Source organism: Leucoraja erinacea, unplaced genomic scaffold, assembly GCF_028641065.1.
Source record: "Leucoraja erinacea ecotype New England unplaced genomic scaffold, Leri_hhj_1 Leri_851S, whole genome shotgun sequence".
In the NCBI taxonomy this organism is placed as follows: Eukaryota; Metazoa; Chordata; class Chondrichthyes; order Rajiformes; family Rajidae; genus Leucoraja; species Leucoraja erinaceus.
Window position 1 is genome coordinate 45913 of NW_026576786.1, and position 23461 is coordinate 69373.

Here is a 23461-nt window from a genome sequence, read left to right on the forward strand (position 1 = left end):
TTGGCAGGAAGGGCCTGTTTCCACGCTGTATAACTCTAGTACTCTATAACTCTTAGTGTTTGTTCACCAATCCATTTGATTAGTTAACCTTATGATTTGAACAGCGTAATTCCATTGTAGTCAATTAGCCCAGTTTAGCACCTGTATTAATCATTCATCACCATCTGATAATCTCATGATCACAGGAAACATACAGGGAACATAGATTTACAAGAAGGCATATCCAGTACTAAACAGCAGTCTTGAATAGATGTTTTAAAATTCATTGGCCCTGATATTCAATAGTGACACTGTTTAATTTAACACGGTGCAGATGAAAATTAATTTATTTCCCTGGAACAGAGTCAAGAGCCAATAGTGTTTGTTTGTCAAATACACCAGATATGAAGCAGAACAATCAACGTCTCACTTGCTGCAGATTAGAATCTACACAATAGAAGCAGCAGCAACAATAAATGTACAATATGTTTTTAATTATTTTAACTAAACAATGATAGTGCAAAAACAAAGTACACTGAGCAAGCAAGGTACGGAGTCAAGGGATATGGGGAGAAAGTAGGAACAGCGTACTGATTGTGGATGATCAGACATGATCATATTGAATGGCGGTGCTGGCTCCTGCACCTATTTTCTATGTTTCTGTTTCAACATTCTGTGGGAGAAAGAGGACCAGATATGTTCAAGTTGCAGTTCACATTTATTATCCCATGCACCAATTGGTACAGTGACATTTGAGTTACCATACAACCATATGAATAAAAAGAACACAATACACAATAGAATTTAACATCAACATCCACCACAGTGGAATCAACTGTGATAAAAGGCAATAAAGTTCAGTCAATCCTCCGCCTTTTGTTCACCCGTGGTCGGGGCCATGAACCCTCCGCAGTTGCCGCTACGGACGTCCCGATGTACAGGCATATGAGGCAGATTGTGTAAGGATCAAAAAGCAACAGAGTAGTTGTCATTGGTGACTTTAATTTTTCAAATACTGACTGGGATTCTCTTCATGCCAGAGGCTTGGATGAGGCAGAATTTGTTAGGTACACCCAGGAGGTTTCCTGACAGAGTAATTAGATAATCCAACATGAAATGATCTTGGCCAAGTGATCAGAGTTTTAGTGGGAAAACATTTTGGGAACAGTGATGATAAAACTGTAAGTTTTCAGATGGTTGTAAGGATAAGACATGAACTTGGGAGGAAGGGTTAAATTGGGAAATAGCAAATTACAACTGTATTAGGCAGGAGCTGTGTTTCAAGGGTATATCCCGTCAACAAGTCTGTGAATTCTTTGCAGGATCACTCTAAAAAAGGCCTTTGCTGCAGCGCTTAGAAGTGAGGCGCCCCTATAGTTGTTGAAATCACTGCGATCTCCCTTGCACAGGGTGAGGATGTTGGGGTTACAAGTGCAATTAGTGACACCGCCATCTCTCCAGCAGAGCAGGGGAAGAGTGTGTGGCAAGAGTTGGCCATTTCCATACCAAAGGAGCTCAGCAGATACAGTAGGCTGCCCTGTCCTGGAGCTGCCCTGGCTGCCAAGAGATTGATGGCTTTGTCCATTTCATGCAGGGGTGGTTAATCATGGAACTAACTCATCACTGGCACCAGAGGGAGAGCATCGAGAGCTGCGGTAGAGATGTCACCCTCGTATGAATTCCATCTGCACTTGTGCCCATGATGCCAGGGTGCAGTAATTCCAAACTAATTCTAAAGAGCAAGCATCAAATACTGGGAGTGCTGGAGTCCTGGTTATCCTTCTGTTCTTGGTGAACGGCTGCGGCTCGCCTGCAGTCCGTTTGTTTTTACGTTTTGTGTTGTTTTTTTCCGTTTTGTCTAGTTAAGTTTTTGGTTTTTAGGTTGTGTTTATGTGTGTGGGGGGGGGGGGGGTTTGAAACGGGGCTTGCTGTCTCTCCCTTCGGAGGAATGCGACTTTTTTGTCGTATCCCCCTTCTCTGCCTCCGTCTGCGCTGAGGCCTAATGGCGGAGCTGGCAACCTCGAGGCTCCGGAGGCAACCTGTCAGGACTCGCTCCCGTGAGGGCGGCCCAGCCCGGGGCTGGAACGGCGCTCCCGTGAGGGTCTGTGACACTCCCGTGAGGGTGGCCCAGCTCGAGGGTAACGGCTCTCCAGTGAGGGCATCCCAGCTCGATGGTAACGGCGCTCCCGTGAGGGCGGCCTGGCGCGTGGCTGAGACGCTCACGTGAGGGTGACCCGGCTCGGGGCTGGAACGATGCTTCGGTGGTTGAGACGGCGTTCTGGCAGCGGCCTGAGTCCGGGGTTCAGCCGCGGGCCAGTGGACGATGTCGTCAACAGCTGCGTCCACTGGACTGGAGGGCGGCAGCTTCGACCATCCCGGGCCGCGGTGTTTGAACCGGCCCGTTCGCTGAGCTCGGTGAGCCGCGGGACTGACTTACCATCGCCCGGTGGGGTATCGCCTCAGTGCAGAGGGAGAAGAAGAGGAAAGAGACTGCAGCCCTAAGATTTTTGCCTCCATCACAGTGAGGAGGTGCTTGGTGGACTCACTGTGGTGGATGTTAATTTGTGTTTACTGTCTGTTCTGTTGTCTATTATTGTATTATTGTATGTATGACTGCAGGCACAAAATTTCGTTCAGACTGAAAGGTCTGAATGACAATAAAGGAAATTCAATTCAATTCAATTAAACTACTACAACTGTATAATGAAATAATCCATGATCAATCTCCTCAAAGCAGCATTGTTGCATGTCGAAGACAGGAGCTTTGAAGAATATGAAAGGAACAGGAGAGAAATTAAACAGGGAATCAGGAGCTCATGCATTGTCCTCGGAGAATAGGACTTTTTTTAAATCCAAGGCATTTGTTCAGACATTATAAACAAGGCATTTTCATTGAAGCTGTCACATTTTAGTTCCACTATTTTAGGAAAAGAGTTAAAAGGAAATTCCAAATATTTCGGCACAAAGTAATTGTTTTCCTCCAGATATTTCTCCGGAAATGCCTCAGCTCTTCCATCTCTCCAATGTGGATCATTTGTTACATTTATGAAGCACTTTTATTATTTGTGAGAGTTGTGAATTTGTGGAATTCCCTGCCACAGAGGGCAGTGGAGGCCAAGTCACTGGATGGATTTAAGAGAGAGTTAGATAGAGCTCTAGGGGCTAGTGGTATCAAGGGATCAACAGAGCCATCTCCATCATCAAAGACCCTTACCACCCATTGCATGACTTTTTCACCATCCTCCCATCTGGGAAGAGGTACAGGAGCATCAGCTGCAAAACCAGCAGGATGCTCCTCAGCTTCTTCCCACAGGCTATAAGACTGTTAAATGAACTTTCCCCCCTGCCAAGTATCGCGCACAAACCCCCCACACTGCAGCAGAGCCACTGTTGTGCCGCTGCCGGTCGGAACGGCTGTTGAATGTTATTGAATGTTATTAGAGGGTTAAATTGTTCATGACATGTATTTTAATTTTAATTGCTATTTATTTTGTAACGAAAACTGAATGGACACTGGTTGAGAAACGTTTTTTTGTTTCCTCTGAGTATGCGAATACTCAGGAAATGACAATAAAGATTTACAATTACAATTACAATTACAATATGGGGTTATTGATTGGGGATGATCAGTCTTGATCACAATGAATGGAGGTGCTGGCTTGAAAGGCCAAATGGCCTCCTCCTGCATCTATTTTCTATGTTTCTATGTCTATGCTTCTAGATTTAACAATGAATGACATTTACGAGAATGCTCCAGTTGCTACAAGATATGACTTTTGCATATTTTGTACCATGGGTGTTGAGAAAGTTGAATGTTCAATTCCTTCGGTCTGGATTGGTGCCTGTTAGGCCAAAGCGCTGCACTCCTGAAGTGCATGAGCAAGAACCAAATACCAGGAGTGCTGGAGACATGGTTGTCCTTTTTCTAAATTATTACAACTGTACAATGGAATAATGCATGATCAATCTCCTCAAAGCTACACTGCTGCACGTCTAAGACAAGTTGGGTTAATTTCCTTCATAGTTTTGTCATGATTCATCCAGAGCCAAGGCACAATTACATTTACCAACGCACTTTATTTCTTTCAGGTTGGCTTCACGAGTTGGCAAAGCGTTTGGGAACTCCGTATGTATACGTTTCAACACTGAGTGCCTCCACCACCCTGAACTCCACTCTTCAGAGCACCTCCATTAACACCAGCTCTGGAGGTAATAGTTCCAGTCTGGAGCTGCTGGGAGGTCCTTCAATCCGAAGCTCCTACATCACATCACTCTACTTTGCACTCAGCAGCCTCACCAGTGTGGGCTTTGGAAATGTGTCAGCTAACACAGATGCTGAGAAAATCTTTTCCATTTGCACCATGCTCATAGGAGGTAGGTTTGCATTCTCTCAAACTACCGACATTACATCCGTTTTTCTTTCAGTCCAATGTGCCCGCAGAAAATTCCAAACACTTTGGGTTTTAACATTAGTAATTATCAAAATTTGCCTCAATTTCGACATTTAGGATTCATGTTGATAAATGAGCTTAATGTTTTGATATATTTTAGAAACGTGGCAATTTGGCAAACCAGGCAAGCTAAAACCAGAGATTAAGTTTCAGATCAATAACCTTCCTAGAGAAACAGAAAAGATGAACAGCAGTGAGTGAGATGTTTGATTAGTAAGTGTGCAGATGATACCAAGATAGGGGGTGTTGTGGATAATGAAGAGGATTTCCAAAGTCTACAGAGTGATTTAGACAATTTGGAAAAATGAGCTGTAAGATGGCAGATGGAGTTTAATGCTGATAAATGTGAGGTGCTACACCTTGGCAGGACAAATCAAAATAGGACGTACATGGTAAATGGTAGGGAATTGACGAATACAGTTGAACAGAGGGATCTGGGAATAACCGTGCATAGTTCCTTGAAGGTGGAATCTCATATAGATAGGGTGGTAAAGAAAGCTTTTGGTATGCTAGCCATTATAAATCAGAGCATTGATTATAGAAGCTGGGATGTAATGTTAAAATTGTACAAGGCATTGGTGAGACCAAATATGGTGTATGGTGTACAATTTTGGTCGCCCAATTATAGGAGGATGTCAACAAAATAGAGAGAGTACAGAGGAGATTTACTAGAATGTTGCCTGGGTTTCAACAACTAAGTTACAGAGATAGGTTGAATAAGTTAGGTCTTTATTCTCTGGAGCGCAGAAGGTTAAGGGGGGACTTGATAGAGGTCTTTAAAATGATGAGAGGGATAGACAGAGTTGATGTGGACAAGCTTTTCCCTTTGAGAATAGGGAAGATTCAAACAAGAGGACATGACTTCAGAATTAAGGGACAGAAGTTTAGGGGTAATATGAGGGGGGACTTCTTTACTCAGAGAGTGGTAGCGGTGTGGAATGAGCTTCCAGTGGAAGTGATGGAGGCAGGTTCATTGGTCTCATTTAAAAATAAATTGGATAGGCATATGGATGAGAAGGGAATGGAGGGTTATGGTATGAGTGCAGGCAGGTGGGACTAAGGGGAAAAAAAGTTGTTCGGCACGGACTTGTAGGGCTGAGATGGCCTGTTTCCGTGCTGTAATTGTTATAAGGTTATATGGTTATATGGTTATATTATATGGTTATATAACATTGTGTTCCTTGAATCCATATTTGGCTTTCTTGGAGAAGTCAGTGGCAGCAGAATAGAAACTTAAAGTTACTAACTGGAAGCTCAGGATCATCTATGTAAACTATATTGGGGTGTTCTCAAAACAGTTCGCCAATCAGTCTTGCTTACTCCAGTGTTTAAGAAGGAACTGCAGATGCTGGAGAATCGAAGGTACACAACAAAGAGTTTCTCCAGCTTTTATGTGTACCTTGCTTACTCCAGTGATGAGGAGACCATTTCATGAACACTGAAGATAGTGCATTCAATTGAAAGTAATATAAATGGAAAGTAACTTCTTGTGGAAAGAATATGTGAACCTCTGGATGGCGAGCAGCTAAATGATAAACGGGCAGCTCTGTATCTTCCGCAGGGAATGTTTCATGAGAAAGGGCCATGGGTCTTAGTGGAGATGAGGTAGTGAACCAAAAAGTTGCAGAGTAAAAAATATCATTCAATTGGAAAATGGCAAAGCAGAATGTATCTAGTGATGGGAGGATGGTGAGCATGGTGGACATTCTGGAGGATAATTGGTGAAATGTGGGGACTGGTGGGCTGGACATTATGGGGAAGAGATGTCCTATCATTGTGCTGGGTGGGTGACGCATGGGATTGTGGTCTCAGGAAATTATAGAGGAAGAGAAATCATGTTTGAGGAAAAAGGGATGGCATCTTGTGTGAAGTAGTGGTGTTACTCCACTCGTGATTTGGAGGAAGTGAGTGGAGTTAAAGGTGAAGTTGCTCGTGAGAACATTCGGCCACAGTGCTTCCTGCTCTTGTGTTTCATCACCTTTTATGCCATTGAGCTCCATGCTCCCAGATTCCCATGGTCAATTTCTAATTTTTTTCATTCACTTTCTTCTGCATCTTCATCTCAAGAATAGGTTAGTGACCAATATCCATTGCAAGTCTACAGGTGGTGCAGCGGTAGAGTTGCTGCCTTACAGCGCTTGTAGCGCCAGAGACCCGGGTTTGATCCCGACTACAGGTGCTGTCTGTACGGAGTTTGTACGTTCTCACCGTGATCAAGTGGGTTTTCTCCGAGATCTTTGATGTCCTCCTGCACTCCAAAGATGTACAGATTTGTAGGTTAATTGGCATGGTATAAATGTAAATTGTCCCTAGTTTGTGTAGGATGGTGTTAATGTGTGGGGATCGCTGGTCGGTGTGGACTCAGTGGGTCGAAAGGCCTGTTTCCATGCTGTATCTCTAAACTAAACTGAACTAAATCTACATAGCTAGTTTGACTTCTTCACCCTCTCTCCCATCTAGGTTCCATAGCATTCCATTCCATTCAGCCAACTCATCCACTTCCATTGTATCTGTTTCAGTGATGATCCTTCTACATCAGTGCTTCTGAGCTATCTTCTTTTCTTAAGTGTGGTGTATCCTTCTGCAGAGTTTAAAGGGTGGTCCAACATATCTGTTTCACCTTCTGCACATACCTTGCCCATCTCCTGCTCCATGCCCCTTTTGTCCACTTTAAAATCACCAGCTTTCACATCCAATTGTTAAGCCTTCATAATTTCTGCTGCCTTTAACTCCCAGACATGTAATTCCCTCCCCTTTACTTTCAGCATTTCAAAATGGCTGCTCACTCCATCTCTCTCTCGAGCTCACTCTTAAATCTTCACCAACACACCTCCATTCTCCTTCTCACTGCCCCTTCCCATGCAATATCAGGAGCGGTCACATATTGTACCTCTTCCCTTTCTACCGTGCAAAGACCCTTCTGTCAGGGGATGTAGGCATTGCACGTGGAAGTGAGGATGTCACTGCCGGGGGGGGGGGGTGGGGGGGGATTAAAGGAGGACGTGTCGTAAGGGGGCCTCCATGAGTGAGGAGGAGGGAGGAGGGGGGAGGTGGGAGAACAAAGAGGGAACCAGCGCGGATACTTTGTATCATTGTCAGCATCCTTTATGTGGCAACTATTTGCATACCTTGAGTACGCAAGCAAGGAATTTCACCGTGACCTGTCATATGTTACAATAAAGTATTCATTCATTCAGTTTCATTTTCCCCACTTTAGCAGTGGCGTATACAGTGTTGTCATCAAATTAGATGGATCTGAAAAGCTGGGACAATGGAATGAAATCCTTAGAGATGATGCACTTGATGTTTACAATATTGTCTCCTCTCAGCTGAAGAAGCCAAATGCAGTTGGCTAACTACTCTGCACAACACCTCTGCCCAGTTCACAAGTCCTCAGCTAACACTTTAACCTTCAATCCCATTCCCTTTGACATCTCTGTCATTTGCCTCTTACCCTAATCCAGTAGAGGCCAATATAATCTCTGGAGCAGCATCCCATCTTCAAATTAGTGCATTAGAGCCGCAGGATTTAACATTAATTCAGTGATTTCAAATAACATGCTTTCTTAACATGAACTCGTTTTTATTTTTCCACAAACATTGCCTAACCGAGTATTTCCAGCACTCTGTTTTATTTCAGATTTCAAGCATCTGCAATATTTCATGTTGAACAGTTCACAGTTCTGTTTTTCTGTGCTCATTCATATCCTTCTGTTTACATCTCCTCCAGACAGATTAGCAGTGAAGAGTCAACAAAATAAAGAGAGTACAGAGGAGATTTACTAGAATATTGCCTGGGTTTCAGCAACTAAGTAACAGAGAAAGGTTGAACAAGTTAGGGCTTTATTCTTTGGAGCGCAGAAGGTTAAGGTGGGACTTGATAGAGGTCTTTAAAATGATGAGAGGGATAGACAGAGTTGACGTGGATAAGCTTTTCCCACTGAGAGTAGGGAAGATTCAAACAAGGGGACATGACTTGAGAATTAAGGGACAGAAGTTTAGGGGTAACATGAGGGGGAACTTCTTTACTCAGAGAGTGGTAACGGTGTGGAATGAGCTTCCAGTGAAGGTGGTGGAGGCAGGTTCGTTTTTATCATTTAAAAATAAATTGGATAGTTATATGGACGAGAAAGGAATGGAGGGTTATGGTCTGAGCGCAGGTATATGGGACTAGGGGAGAATACATGTTCGGCACGGACTAGAAGGGTCGAGATGGCCTGTTTCCGTGCTGTAATTGTTATATGGTTATATGAGGCCTTCACAATGTTCTCTCAGCCAGCACCACACCACTTATCTCATTTGATAGACACAAAATGCTGGCGTAACTCATCGGACAGGCAGCATCTCTGGATAGCACCTTTAGATCTCTACCTGTCCTGCTGAGTTGCTCCAGCATTTTGCATCTATCTTCGGTGTAAACCAGCATCTGCAGTTCCTTCCGACACTTATCTCAGTTCTTTCCTACACTTATCTAATTTGATCACTCTTGGCTTTCAGCACATCCTTGACACTTCTTTTGTTTCCCCCAACCTTCCGCTTCCCCTGTAATGTTTAATGTTTAAGGGCCTGTCCCACTTGGACATCATTTGCGTGTCATTTACGCAAAACCATTTAAGTGTCACAATGCACGCGTCATGACTCGCACGTGATGCGCGCATGGCGTGCATGGCGCATGGTGAGGCGTGGTAACGTAACCAGTGACGCGCTGTCGACCCCAGGATTTTGGAATTCACAAAATGTTCGCGCGCCACCCGCGTGACCCACAAATGACGCCCAAGTCGGACAGGTTCTTTAATTTTTAAACTTGTTGTGAACAAAATCCATCGATACTTTCTTTCTTCAGGGAAGCAGCCTGTGTAATTTCACCATTTCCTGCTTTTATGCAATGATATTCCAACAGAGCAAATAAATATTGGTGATGCATGAGATCAAAGATCAAAATTACAGTTCAGTTGTGTCTGGAAACGTTTAAATCTTACATTGGCTTGATTCAGATTGGATCAACATTTGTCATTTAAAGGCATTTGGCTGAATTCTTCAAAGAAAGCCACCCTGTAATCAGACATGTGGGAGCTGAGTGCTGGGAGAGAATTTAATAACCTTAGATTCCGGCACATTGGAATCACTTCAGGCCAAACCATTGACTTTGTCCTCTTCGGAATATTGCTTGTTTTAGACAATAGACAATAGGCAATAGACAATAGGCAATAGACAATAGACAATAGGTGCAGGAGTAGGCCATTTGGGTGTTCGACCTAGCACCACCATTCAATGTGATCATCCCCAATCAGCACCCCGTTCCTGCCTTCTCCCCATATCCCCTGACTCCGCTATCTTAAAGAGCCCTATCTAGCTCTCTCTTGGAAGTATCCAGAGAACTGGCATCCACCTGAGGCAGAGAATTCTACAGATTCACAACTCTCTGTGTGAAAAAATGTTTCCTCATATTTGTTCTAAATGGCTTACCCCTTATTCTTAATCTGTGGCCCCTGGTTCTGGACCACTCCAACATCGGGAACATGTTTCCTGCCTCTAGCGTGTCCAAACCCTTAATAATCTTACTGGTTGCAATAAGATCCCCTCTCATACTTCTAAATTCCAGAGTATACAAGCCCAGCGGCTCCACTCTATCAACATATGACAGTCCTGCCATCCTGGGAATTAAACATGTGAACCTACACTGCACTCCCTCAATAGCAAGAATGTCCTTCCTCAAATTTGGAGACCAAAATGGCACACAAAACTCCAGGTGTGGTCTCACTAGGCCCCTGTACAACTGCAGAATCTTTGCTTCTATACTCCTCTTGTTATGAAGGCCATTCGCTTTCTTCACTGCTGTACCTGGATGCTTACTTTCAGTGGCTGATGAACAAGGACCTTCAGATCCCGTTGTACTTCCCCTTTTCCCAACTTGATACCATTTAGATAATAATCTGTCTTCCTGTTTTCCTGTGGAAACAAAGTGGATAACCTCACATTTATCCACATTAAACTGCATCTGCCCACTCACCTAACCTGTCAAGTCACCCTGCATCATCATAGCATCCTCCTCACAGTTCACACTGCCACCCCAGCAGCTTTGTGTCATCTGCAAATTTGCTAAAGTTACTGTTAATCCCTTCATCTAAATCATTAATATATATTACGAGACTAAGTGTCACACGGGAGGTCTGGCCCCCCAACACAATATGCCACCTCTCCACCAATTCCAATATTGGTGGCCAGTGGGTGGGTGGGGGCTTTCTGCAGCGCTAGTATGGGTGCTGTGGGCTGAAGGGACTGGTTTCCAGAGGGCTAATATGGACATTGTGGGCCAAATGGATTCTTGGGCTGTTGGCTCAGTCACTCAAGCCTGTTGTGCTGGCAGCTCACTCATTCACTCACTGGTGGGCTGGGAGTTGACACGGCTAATCCTTGAAATTCCATTTCAAGCAGGGTGCAAGACCACCAAATTCAAGTGCAGTTCCTTACTACTTCAATCAGGGTACTAGGCCACCAAATTCAATGCCGTTCCATACCTCCAGTTTAAATTCCATTTGGAATATTTTGGAGGACCAAGAAGCCTAGAAAACCAAGAAAAACATACTATTCCAAGCAGGGTGCAAGGCCACAAAAGAGAGCGAGTTGCGACCTCCCCCTCCTCCACTTGCAGAGACTGAGCCACGCCCACATTTCTGGGTTTTATAGTCCGTTCCCCTCCCACCAGTAGGGGTGTGGCCTTCATGGCTTGATTGACAGGAGAGAACCTCAACATTTTTTAAACACGAATATCTCTTGTATTTTTCATCGATGGGAAAAATCCTCAGCACCTGATGAGCGGAGGGGGGTTCTGAGTAAGACGGCCAAAGATCACAGCCATACGTGGTAGCGTTTTTCTACAATCTATATAAAGCGCAAATAGGAAGTGGTTAAGATTAGACTTTTAATTATATAGAAGGCAAGGCAACTTTAATTAGGCAAGGCAACTTTAATTAGCCAAGGCAACTTTAATTAGGCAAGGCAACTTTAATTAGGCAACGCAGCTTTAGCATTTTCAAACCAAAAGCAACACAGCTTTAGCATTTCCAAACCAAAGGCAACACAGCTTTAGCATTTCCAAACCAAAGGCAACACAGCTATAACATTTCCAAACCAAAGGCAACACAACTTTAGCATTTCCAAACCAAAGGCAACACAGCTTTAGTATTTCCAAACCAAAGGTAACACAGCTTTAGCATTTCCAAACCAAAGGCAACAAAGCATTAGCATTTCCAAACTATATATTTCAAACCACTTAAAGGGTACCGACAGGTCACTAAAACCACCCACAGTTTAGTAGACATGTGTTTAGTGTAATTCACAGCTCAGACTGAGAGACATGACCCTCTCGCTCCCCCATCTTGATGCACTTCTGGTTTTTATAATCCCTCCAGAAGGGGCATGACCTTCAGGAGAGAGAATCTCACCATTTTTTAAACACTAATAACTCTTTTATTTTTCATCGATGGGAAAAATCATCTTGTCCTGCGCAGCGGAGGGGGACTGAGTAAGATGACCAAAAATCACAGCCATTAGTTGCAGCATTTTTTCTAAAATCAATATACAGAACAACAGGAAGTGGTCAAGATCAGACTTTGAATAATATAGATAAATAGCTGCGGTCCCAGCACTGAGCCTTGCGGTACCCCACTAGCCATTGCCTTCCATTCTGAAAGGGACCCGTTAATCCCTACTCTTTGTTTCCTGTCTGCCAACCAATTTTCTATCCATTTCAGCACCCTACTCCCCAATACCATGTGCTCTAATTTTGACCACTAATTTCCTACGTGGGACCTTATCAAATGCGTTCTGAAAGTCCAGGTACACTACATCCACTGGCTCTCCCTTGTCCATTTTCCTAGTTACATCCTCAAAAAATTCCAGAAGATTAGTCAAGCATGATTTCCTCTTCGTAAATCCATGCTGAATCGGACCGATCCTATTACTGCTATCCAAATGTGCAACTATTTCACCTTTTATGATTGACTCCAGCATCTTTCCCACCACCGATGTCAGGCTAACTGGTCTATAATTCCCTGTTTTCTCTCTGTTTTTAATGCAATCACATGGAATTAATGCTGTGCTATGACAGTCTGCGTATACTCATCTGGCCTGAAATGGTCTTTGTCATGTTATTAGCAAAATAATAGCAAAATAGCTAGCCCTAAGAGCTCTATCTGTCTCTCTTTTGAATGCATCCAGTGAATTGGCCTCCACTGCTTTCTGAGGCAGAGAATTCCACAAATTTACAACTCACTATGTGAACAATTTTTTTCTCATCTGTTTTAAATGGCTTACACCCTATTCTTAAACTGTGGCCCCTGTTTCTGGACTCCCCCAACATCGGGAGTATATTTCCTGTATCTAGCATGTCCAATCCATTAATAATTTTATATGTTTCTACAAGAATCCCTCTTATCCTTTTACATTCCAGTGAAGACTTCCCAAATCTGAGGAAGGACATTATTGCCATAGAGGGAGTGCAGAGACGGTTCACCAGACTGATTCCTGGGATGTCAGGACTGTCTTATGAAGAAAGACTGGATAGACTTGGTTTATACTCTCTAGAATTTAGGAGATTGAGAGGGGATCTTATAGACACTTACAAAATTCTTAAGGGGTTGGACAGGCTAGATGCAGGAAGATTGTTCCTGATGTTAGGGAAGTCCAGGACAAGGGGTCACAGCTTAAGGATAAGGGGGAAATCCTTTAAAACCGAGATGAGAACAACTTTTTTCACACAGAGAGTGGTGAATCTCTGGAACTCTCTGCCACAGAGGGTAGTTGAGGCCAGTTCATTGGCTATATTTAAGAGGGAGTTAGATGTGGCCCTTGTGGCTAAGGGGATCAGGAGGTATGGAGAGAAGGCAGGTACAGGATACTGAGTTGGATGATCAGCCATGATCATATTGAATGGCGGTGCAGGCTCGAAGGGCCGAATGGCCTACTCCTGCACCTAATTTCTATGTTTCTATGTTTCTAAGACAAGGCCAGTCGCTCCACTCTCTCAGCATATGACAGTCCTGCCATCCCAGGAATAAATCTCATGAACCTACGCTGCACTCCCTCAATAGCAAGAATGTCTTTCCTTAAATTTGGAGACCAAAGCTGCACATAATACTCCAGGTGGTTTTAACAGGGCCCTGAACAACTGCAGAAGGACCTCTTTGCTTCAATACTCAACTCCTCTGTTATGAAGTTTTCTTCACTGCCTGCTGAACCTGCATGCCTACTTTTAATGACGGGTGTACCATGCCACCCAGGCCTCGTTGCATCCCCCCCTTTCCTAATCGGCCACCATTAAGTTAATAGTCTACTTTCCTCTTTTTGCCACCAAAGTGGATAACCTCACATTAATTCACATTATACTGCATTTAGAGACTATTGTGTTTCAGTTCGGGCACCATTATACTGCATCTGCCATGCAACTGCCCGCTCACCCAACCTGTCCAAGTCCCCCTGCATTTTCATAGCATCCTCTTCACAATTCACACTGCCACCCAGTTTTGTGTCATCTGCAAATTTGCTAATGTTAATTTTAATTCCTTCATCTAAATCATTAATGTATATTGTACATAGCTGCGGAGCGAAGGAAATGGGTGATTGGCTCGGGTTGAGACCCTTCTTCAGATTGATGAAGCTTGGATGATATTGATTACTTTTCATTCATGATTCATATCTCTAATCTATTAGGAGTAATAGTGTTTGCCTCACACAAATTATCCAGAGAAAGCAACATAAATTGTTTAACTTTCACTGGATGTGATTTTTTTTCATATTCTGCGCTGTATGTGAACACTACACACTCCAGTCATGATGGGGTGATCTCAGGTGCACTCTTGGTCTGATGTCTTCATCCTTCCAAAGCAAGAAAGGACCTTCCTCATTGCCCTTCACTTATCAGGACACTGGTATCAGAATAAAAACAATGTATATGAAAAATATAGCAGTCATAGATGACAAACATGTCCCAGCTATAGTAGTCCTACTTGCCTGCGCTTGGTCCATATCCTTCCAAACCTGTCCTGTCCAAGTACCTGTCCAACCGTATCTTAAATGATGGGATAGTCCCAGCCACAACTACCTCCTCCAGCAATTTGCTCCATATACCTACCACCATTTGTGTAAAAATGTTGCCCCTCATATTCGTATTAAATCTTTCCACCCTCATCTTAAACCCATGTCCTCTGGTTCTCAATTCCCCTACTCTGGGCAAAAGACTGTGTATCTACCTGATCTATTCCTCTCATGATTATGTACACCTCTATAAGATCACCCCTCATCCTCCTGCACTCAATGGAATAGATACCCAACCTACTCAATCTCTCTCTATGGCTCGGCAACACATGCTAGTCTGAGTATAGAAGTTGGGATGTAATGTTAAAATTGTACAAGGTATTGGTGACCAATTCTGGAGTATGGTGTACAATTTTGGTCGCCTAATTATAGGAAGGATGTCAACAAAATAGAGAGAGTACAGAGGAGATTTACTAGAATGTTGCCTGGTTTCAGCAACTAAGTTACAGAGAAAGGTTGAACAAGTTAGGGCTTTATTCTTTGGAGCGCAGAAGGTTAAGGGGGGACTTGATAGAGGTTTTTAAAATGATGAGAGAGGGATAGACAGAGTTGACGTGGAAAAGCTTTTCCCACTGAGAGTAGGGAAGATTCAAACAAGGGGACATGACTCGAGAATTAAGGGACTGAAGTTTAGGGGTAACATGAGGGGGAACTTCTTTACTCAGAGAGTGGTAGCTGTGTGGAATGTGCTTCCAGTGAAGGTGGTGGAGGCAGGTTCGTTTTTATCATTTAAAAATAAATTGGATAGTTACAAGGATGGAAGGGAATGGAGGGTTATGGTCTGAGCGCAGGTATATGGGACCAGGGGAGATTATGTGTTCGGCACGGACTAGAAGGGTCGAGATGGCCTGTTTCCCGTGCTGTAATTGTTATATGGTTATATTATATGGTTATATGGTTATTATAGTCCTGGCAACATCCTCATGAATCTTTTCTGAACCCTTTTAAGCTTGACAATATATTTCATATAACATGGTGCCCCGAACTGAACACAATATTCTAAATGCGGTCTCACCAACGTCTTATACAACTGCAACATGACCTCCCAACTTCTATACTCAATACTCTGACGTCTCAAAATGCAATGCCTCACACTTCTCTGTATTAAATTCCATCAACAATTCCTCTGCCCACCTAGCCAATCGATCCAGATCCTGCTGCAATCGATCACAACCATCTTCACTCTCTGCAAAACCACTAAATTTTGTATCATCAGCAAACGTGCTAATCTTGCCCTGTATGTTCTCATCCAAATCATTGATGTAGATGACAAACAGTAACGGACCCAACACCGAACCTGAGGCACACCACAAGCCACAGGCATCCATTCCGAGAAGCAACCTTCCACCATCACCATCTGCTTCCTTCTAGGAAGCCAATTTTATATCCATTTGGCTCTCTCACCGTGGATCCCATGCAATCTAACCTTCTAGAGCAGCCTACTATTCGGAACCTTGTCGAACACCTCACAGAAATCCATGTACACAACATCAACAGCTCTGCCCTCATCGAACATTTTGGTCACGCCCTCAAAAAAATCAATCAGATTTGTGAGACACGACCTCCCACATACAAAACCATGCTGACTATCCCTAATCAGCCCTTGCCCATCAAAATGCCAGTATAACCTATCCCTCAGAATACTCTCTCGTACCTTTCCAATGACAGATGGTAAGCTCACTGGCCAACAGTTCCCAGCATTTTCCCTGCAGCCCTTCTTGAAAAGAGGCACAACATTTGCCACCCTCCAGTCTTCCGGCACCTCTCCTGTATTTAAGGACGACTCGTAAATTTCAACCAGGGCTCATGCAAATTCCTCTCTAGTTTCCCACAATGTCCTCAGATATATCTGATCAGGCCCTGGAGATTTGTCTACCTTCAAACACAACAGTACCTTCAGTACTTCTTCAATGGTAAAACTGACTGCCCGCAAGACACTTCCATTGATTGGCCCAATTTCCTCCGTCCTACTGTCTTTCTCCTCAGTAAATACAGAACCTCATTGAGGACCTTGCCCATCTCCTGTGGCTCCACACAGATGTGACCGCGTTGATTCCTCTCTCTCTAGTTACCCTTTCCCCCTTATGTATTTATAAATTATTTTGGGATTGTCCTTAATGCGACCCGCTTCTCCTGTCCCTATTTTGCCATTCTGATCTCCTTTTTCAGTTTACTCCTTAGTTCCCGAAACTCACCCAGGGATGTACTTGATCCCAGTTGCCTATACCTGTCCCATGCATCGTTCTTGTTTTTTAACCAACGCCTCAATTTCCCTCTGAGTCGGAGAAATTTCCCTCTCGACCCATTCCTTCTCTTCAGAGATGCTGCCTGACTCGTTGAGTTACTCCAGCATTTGATGCCTACCCTCAAATTCCCTCATCAGCCCAAGCTTCCTTACTTTTGCCTGCTTTGCCCTTCACTCTAGCGGGGACGTATATATCCTGAGCTTTCTTCAGCACACTTTTAAAAACATCCCACTTGGCGATGTTCCTTCCTCTTCCTACCCATATCGTTTGTGCCCCTCACTCTTGAGGATGCCGTGCAGCCACTCCGAGACATCTTGGATCTTGGCACCAGGGAGGCAACACACCATTCTGGAGTCTCACCTGCTGCCGCGGAATCTCCGATAGACACAGAATGCTGGAGTAACTCAGCGGGTGAGGCAGCATATCCGGAGGTAAGGAATGGGCGACGTTTTGGATCGAGACCCTTCTTCAGACGGATGGTCTGTCTAACTATCTAAACTAACTATTCTGCAAGTTGATTTGCAGAATTAGTGTTCCAGCAACTGGAAAACCTTTAATGAGATTATTAGTTATTTAGGCTATTAAACAGTTCAAAGAATGGAAAAATCTCTTTTCATCAATATCATAGCATCATATACTTGAATTATTGAATACTTTACATATTTTATTTTATCTGCAGTCATCTATTAGGTTTGTTATTTGTGCTAAATGAGAAACATTACAGAGTAAAATTATGATATTCCCCAGAACAGTGGGATCTCTTTCTTATCCGGTAGGCGGCGCGACTCTGGTCAGCAGCGGCCTCTGCAGCCTGTCCGCGTTTTTATTATTTTTTGTCTGTGTTTTTATGTAGTTTTTGTTATTTTATTTGGGGTGTGTGTGTGGGGGGGTGGGGGTGGGGTGGGGGAGGGGGGGGAAACTTTTGAATCTCTCCTGCACTGGAGACCCGACCTTTTCTCGTCGGGTCTCAGCTGTCGTTGGGGCCGCAACGAGGAGCGGCCTCCAACAGGAAGAAGCCGGGGACTCAGGTGCCGACTCACCTCACCGCCGCGGAGCTGGCCGAGCCCGGAGCGGGTGGCGCGGTGGAGGCGCGCTGCTGCTGCTGCTGCTGCTGCTGAGTCGAGGCTGCTGCTGCGGGTCTGCGGATGGCGGCACCGGGAGCCGCGGCTCCCTGGAGGGAGACCGCTTTTCGGGGCTCCTGCAACGGCGACTTCTCCCGCCCGTGTTGCGGGGTCGAAGAGCTCCTGGAGCGGGGCCTAACATCACCGCCCCGCGCGGCTTGGAATGCGGGACTTTGCGAGCGCACACCGGGGGCTCCAACATCAAGACCCGGTGTGCGACCTCGCACCACCCGGCGTGGCTTTAATGGCCACGGGACAATCGCCATCGCCAGCCGGGGGCTTTGACTTTGACTCTGACATCAGGGGGGAGAGAGTGCAGTGGAGAGATAAGTTTATTTGGCCTTCCATCACAGCTATGTGATGGATGTTTTATGTAAAATGTAATTATGTTGTGTCTGGGGTCTATTTGTGTGTAATGTATGGCTGCAGAAACGGCATTTCATTTGGACCTCCAGGGGTCCAAATGACAATTAAATATACTCTCTCACTCTCTCTCTCTCTCTTATGTTGAGGTTTGTTCAACTTTTATTTAATTCAGTTTAGTCATTGGAAGAAATTCTACTCTCGTCTCTAAAGAGACAGAGTTTTCTTTGTGTCCTTATAACTAACAGCGATACTTTATTCACGATATGGTACCTAAGGGTCTCGACCTTGAAATGTCGTCCATTCTTTCTCTCCAGAGATGCTGCTCACCCGCTGAGTTACTCCAGCAATTTGTGTCTACCCTCGATTTTAACCAGCATCTGCAGTTCGTGCTTACACGTTGCAGAATCTCCTGTCCGCACCTCTGACGATGGATTCTCCCCATCTCCCAACTAAACTAGACAATGATGTGGCTCTGCTTGATGTCACTCTTCCCGTTGAGCCTCAGCACCAGGGTTGGAATCACAGACCTGGCTAACACTCAATCTTGTTGTGTTGTCCGGCCCCAAGAGGGTGTACCTGTTTTCAGTAGGTACAAGCCACTGGGGCCTCCTGCACTCCATGTTTTACTCCTCTTTCTCATAGTCACCCACCTTCGCTCTTCCTGTATCCTTGGTGTGACCACCTCATTATCGGTCCTGTCCAGGAAACTCTCTGCTCCAGTTCCCCAACACGTTCATTCAGGAGCTGTACCCTGGACACAATTTCCGCAGATGTAGTTGTCAGAAGCACCAGCAGCATCCCTGACTTCCCACATCCTGCAGGATAGACACCGTAACAAACATGCCTGCCATTACTTCTGTGGCCAAAATCCCGAATTTCAAATGAGACACACTCCAAGTTGAATGAAACCTACTCCCTCCTCTGCTGTCAAGTAGCCTCCTTCTGTACTGCAATATGTCACAAGTTTAAATATCGGACACATGCAGAATCGATTCAAGTGAAGCCTCAGCGCCCCAGCCCCGAAGACTCTTGAGTCAAAGACTCACACTTCCCCTCAAAACTGGTCCCTCGCAACAGGCCTCACAATTAGGAAAGGGAAAATAGATTATGAAAGAAAACTGGCAGGGAACATAAAAACTGACTGCAAAAGTTTTTATAGGTATGTGAAAAGAAAGAGATTAGTTAAAACAAATGTAGGTCCCTTGCAGTCAGAAACAGGGGAGTTGATCATGGGGAACAAGGATATGGCGGACCAATTGAATAACTACTTAGGTTCCGTCTTCACTAAGGAAGACATAAATAATTTGCCGGAAATAGCAGGGGACGCGCGGTCAAATGACATGGATGAACTGGGTGAAATCCAGGTTAGCCGGGAAAGTGGTGTTAGATAAATTGAATGGATAAAGGCCGATAAATCCCCAAGGCCAGATAGGCTGCATCCCAGAGTACTTAAGGAAGTAGCCCCAGAAATAGTGGATGCATTAGTGATAATTTTTCAAAACTCTTTAGATTCTGGAGTAGTTCCTGAGGATTGGAGGGTAGCTAATGTAACCCCACTTTTTAAAAAGGGAGCGAGAGAGAAAACGGGGAATTACAGACCAGTTAGTCTAACATCGGTAGTGGGGAAACTGCTAGAGTCAGTTATTAAAGATGGGATAGCAGCACATTTGGAAAGTGGTGAAATCATTGGACAAAGTCACGATGGATTTACGAAAAGCTAAATTATGTCTGACGAATCTTATAGAATTTTTTTCGAGGATGTAACTTGTACAGTGGATAAGGGAGAACCAGTGGATGTGTTATATCTGGACTTTCAGAAGGGTTTTGACAAGGTTCCACATAAGAGATTGCGATGCAAACTTAAAGCACACGATATTGGGGGTTCAGTATTGATGTGAATAGAGAACTGGCTGGCAGACAGGAAGCAAAGAGTGGGAGTAAACGGGTCCTTTTCAGAATGGCAGGCAGTGACTAGTGGGGTAACCGCAAGGCTCAGTGCTGGGACCCCAGCTATTTACAATATATATTAATGATTTGGACGAGGGAATTGAATGCAACATCTCCAAGTTTGCAGATGACACGAAGCTGGGGGGCAGTGTTACCTGTGAGGAGGATGCTAGGAGGCTGCAAGGTGACTTGGATAGGCTGGGTGATTGGGCAAATGCATGGCAGATGCAGTTTAATGTGGATAAATGTGAGGTTATCCACTTTGGTGGCAAAAACAGGAAAAGTAGACTATTATCTAAATGGTGGCCGATTAGGAAAAGGGGAGATGCAACGAGACCTGGGTGTCATGATACACCAGTCATTGAAAGTAGGCATGCAGGTGCAGCAGGCAGTGAAGAAAGCGAATGGTATGTTAGCATTCATAGCAAAAGGATTTGAGTCTAGGAGCAGGGAGGTTCTACTGCAGTTGTACAGGGTCTTGGTGAGACCACACCTGGAGTATTACGTACAGTTTTGGTCTCCAAATCTGAGGAAAGACATTATTGCCACAGCGGGAGTACAGAGGAGGTTCACCAGACTGATTTCTGGGATGTCAGGACTTTCATATGAAGAAAGACTGGATAGACTCGGTTTGTACTCGCTAGAATTTAGGAGATTGAGGGGGATCTTATAGAAACGTACAAAATTCTTAAGGGGTTGGACAGGCTAGATTCAGGAAGATTGTTCCCGATGTTGGGGAAGTCCAGGACAAGGGGTCACAGTTTGAGGATAAGGGGGAAATCCTTTAGGACCGAGATGAGAAAAACATTTTTCACACAGAGAGTGGTGAATCTCTGGAATTCTCTGCCACAGAGGGTAGTTGAGGCCAGTTCATTGGCTATATTTAAGAGGGAGTTATATGTGGCCCTTGTGGCTAAAGGGACCAGGGGGTATGGAGAGAAGCAGGTACAGGGATACTGAGTTGGATGATCAGCCATGATCAATATCGAATGGTGGTGCAGTCTCGATGGGCCCGAATGGCCTTCTCCTGCTCCTATTTTCTTTTTTTTTAAGAACTTAATTTTATCCAATCAGGTCAAGTACCCACTGAGGTAATTAGGGGACGTCTCAGCCAATCCACTCACTCACTGGTCTGGCTACTGCTGCTCATTAAAACTTGTACATTATACATTATTTGCTCATTGTGCATTAAAATTAAAAATCAGTGATGATATAGTGAGCTCTATATTTTCCACAGTAACTTTTCTGTCTGCAGGCTGCTTTGCCGATTAATGTTCCAGCAACTGGAAACCCTTTGAAGAGATTAGTTTATTTATTCTATTAAAGAATGAGAACACTTCTTTTCATCTATATCATAGCATCACTCAAAGTGAATTATGAATACTTTATATATTTTATTTTATCTGCAGTCATCCATTAGGTTTGCTATTTGTGCTAAATGAAAAACTATGCAGAGTAAAATTATGATTTTACCCAGAACAGTGGAATCTCTTTCTTGTGATGAGGTTTAAACATCAATTTATTATTCAACTTTTATTTAATTCAGTTTTTGTCTCTAAAGAGACAGAGATGTCTTTGTGTCCTTATAAATAACAGTGATACTTTATTCACGATATGGTACCTAACGGTGGAAATTGCTGAACAGAATGTCAGCACAAAGAAAGCTCCAGGAAGATGATCACATAATTGAAACAGCAACTAGGGCTTATGCCAGTGACCAATTCCTGTGAGCTTCTCCCTGTCTCTCCTAAAGGTGCTGATAGACACTGCTCTAAAACTGGACTGAACCCAGCAGCTCTCAAGTGCCTTATGATGATGGAAGCAGCCTTTCATTATGCCAAGCTTGTGCTGTCACCAAGACACCCACGTTCCCTGAATACTAACCCAGTTCCGTTTCTGAGACTATTTACATGATCTGTTTGCACTGTCTTATCAAGAACAACATTCCAGATGCAGTTCAACAGCTTAGCAAGAAAATAGATTCCTCTCATCTCCCCTCTAAGTTGTTTGCCAGGTGATTTTGAAAGAATAATTACTGTCCCATTTGCCAGGAGGATATGTTTGTTTTCATCTTCTCATTGAGCTTCTCAGCGTGTTTAAAAATTCATGGGATCCTTTGACCTACAAGAAAAATATAACTTTTCCCCAATCTCTGTTTCATAACAATGTCCTTCATCTTTGGTAACACCCTTTCTTCACTCCCATGGGAATCCTGTGTCTTTTCTGTGATGTGGTGTAAAGGGTTGTCCACAATAGGTTCTAACGAGTGATAAAATGTTCTATCATGATCTCTTTGGGTTTATACATTTTTATTTTTTAATCATCTTCTCAATTGAGATTAATGTCCAAAAAACACCAGAGTATCGCTGGTCTTCTGCAAAGTTCATATTCAGGCCCTTTAGAACAGCTCTGTCAACATAGTCTTCCTGAGTGATACCATTGGTATCTTCACACTGATTCCATCTGTTTGTCAGCATTCAACTTGTTTCACCAAGCTGCTTCTGTGTCATAAGGTCATATGGTCAGAAGTGATAGGAGCAGAATTAGGCCATTCGTCCCATCAAAGTCTACCCCGCCATTCAATCAAGGCTGATCTATCTCACCCTCATAACCCCATTCTCTGCCTTCTTCCCATAACCCCCTGACACCTGTACTAATCAAGAATCTATCTATCTCTGCCTTAAAAATATCCATTGACTTTGCTCCCACAGCCTTCTTTTGCAAATATTCCACAGATTATCCACCCTCTGACTAAAGAGGTCATCCTCCATTTTCCAATGTTCCACATCATCTGTATCTATACATGGCTGGTTCTATCACTGGCTGGAGTTTGGCTCTATACAATGGAAAGAGTAATGGACACAAACTTAATCCCGTAGAACTTCCAATAAACCATGTGTTCTTTCTTTACATTGGTTGTATTTTTAACTTGTAATATGCCCTTTCCAATCTATCTCTGCTAGGTCTGTTTTCAATTCATTAAATGATCTCTACCCTGGTTGTATTGTTGCACTTGGGATAGGTTCTGATTTATTTCCATAATTCCTTTCAGATTAATTATGTTGTGGTCACTATTAACAAGATCACCCCCTATTGTTGCCACACCATCTGTGATTCATGCTGATAGATGTGTTTTACAGTGTATCTGTTGAAATTGGTAAGAGTCATTGAAGACATGACAAACTTGCTTTAGACTCCTGAGGAAGTAAAGGCCTTGATGTCAAGTCAAGAGAGTTTGATGTCATGTGTCCCAGAT

The 23461-nt window shown here is 43.9% G+C and overlaps 1 protein-coding gene across 1 annotated transcript in view; it reads left to right on the forward strand.

Annotated features, from left to right (window-relative positions):
• The window catches only part of LOC129694908 (potassium voltage-gated channel subfamily H member 3-like), a 48869-nt gene extending 44382 nt beyond the window's left edge, over positions 1–4487 (forward strand). The window contains exon 2 of the mRNA XM_055631665.1: positions 4069–4487. Coding sequence (XP_055487640.1) covers positions 4069–4487 — 419 coding nt within the window. The remainder of the gene's footprint in view (positions 1–4068) is intronic.
• The last annotated feature ends 18974 nt before the right edge of the window (positions 4488–23461 follow it).